This window comes from Sycon ciliatum, chromosome 8 (genome assembly GCF_964019385.1).
Source record: "Sycon ciliatum chromosome 8, ocSycCili1.1, whole genome shotgun sequence".
Classification (NCBI taxonomy): domain Eukaryota; kingdom Metazoa; phylum Porifera; class Calcarea; order Leucosolenida; family Sycettidae; genus Sycon; species Sycon ciliatum.
Genome location: NC_088650.1, coordinates 5,862,868 through 5,863,870, shown reverse-complemented (window position 1 = coordinate 5,863,870; position 1,003 = coordinate 5,862,868). Strand labels below are relative to the sequence as shown.

The following is a 1,003-nucleotide window of genomic DNA, read 5'->3' as shown; positions in this document are numbered from 1 at the left end:
CATAACACCCCGAAGGCCTAACATGGTGACCTGGTGACTCTACTTCAAGCTTCGCCTATCATCACGTCCTACGTGCTACACCATGGACTGAGCACTCCTCACGACCTGCTACAGTACAGACTACAGTACACCAATCCACTAGTACTAGTACTACTAGTAGTAGTACTAGTAGTACCACTTCTGATGTCAAGCAGCAAGCAGTGCCTACTTCCACTGCCTATGGCTGAGAATGCCAAGCAGCACTGATCTTGATCTTGCCAGGGATGCCATTCTAGCGGGACTTTTTATGCCCGTGTGTGGCCGTGTGGAACTGAAGAGTCATCCTTGCATTCGTGTGTATACATAATTCCGACTGGGCGCGTAGGTGGCACCGCATCACTGTGAGAGTGCGGAGATATTCAATGCAGCTATGTTTATTATGCGCAAGGGCACGTCTCCCATGATCCCGTGGGCAACGTGAGGAGTGTGAACGCGAGTACCAGTGTGAGCAGTGTTCATCATAGAGTGTTCCGCACGCACGTGTGTGTGAGTGTGAGTCAGTTTGGTGTTGTTCGTATTATATGCCGCCTCCTTTATATCTAGCATGATGATTGCCAGCCGAGTGTCAGTGGAGTTCTGCTGTGCATGAAGGTACGCTGACAGAGAGAAAGCCTAGCGTTGCTGATCAAGGCAACAGCAGATTTCGGTGGATAAATAGCAGACGTGGCATGTCGGCTATTCGCTACTTTCAGCCGAAACGCTGAAAGACACGTCTAACTAGTACAGTGGTAGTCAGTGACAGCCAGCCTTGTCACTACCCTCCATCCTGCAGCCGTTGAGCGGGTTGTGTTTCAGGAGCCACTCCATTGGACGCCAGCAGCATGCGTTGCTCTAACACCAAGCTGTCTGCCACGGTGTGGCTGATGGTGGTGGTGACATTGGACCTGCGGACTTCATCGTTCGTTCAAGGTGAGAGGCGAAAAGGGCCAACGGCGCGAGAGTTTCGCGTTCAAACAATCGACTT

General features: G+C 51.4%; 1 protein-coding gene across 1 annotated transcript in view; it reads left to right on the top strand.

Moving 5' to 3' along the window:
* Nucleotides 1-528: 528 nt before the first annotated feature.
* Nucleotides 529-1,003, top strand: part of LOC135822940 (uncharacterized) — a 13,153-nt gene continuing 12,678 nt past the window's right edge. Inside the window, exon 1 of the mRNA XM_065335780.1 lies at nt 529-948. Coding sequence (XP_065191852.1) covers nt 861-948 — 88 coding nt within the window. The 5' untranslated portion in view covers nt 529-860. The remainder of the gene's footprint in view (nt 949-1,003) is intronic.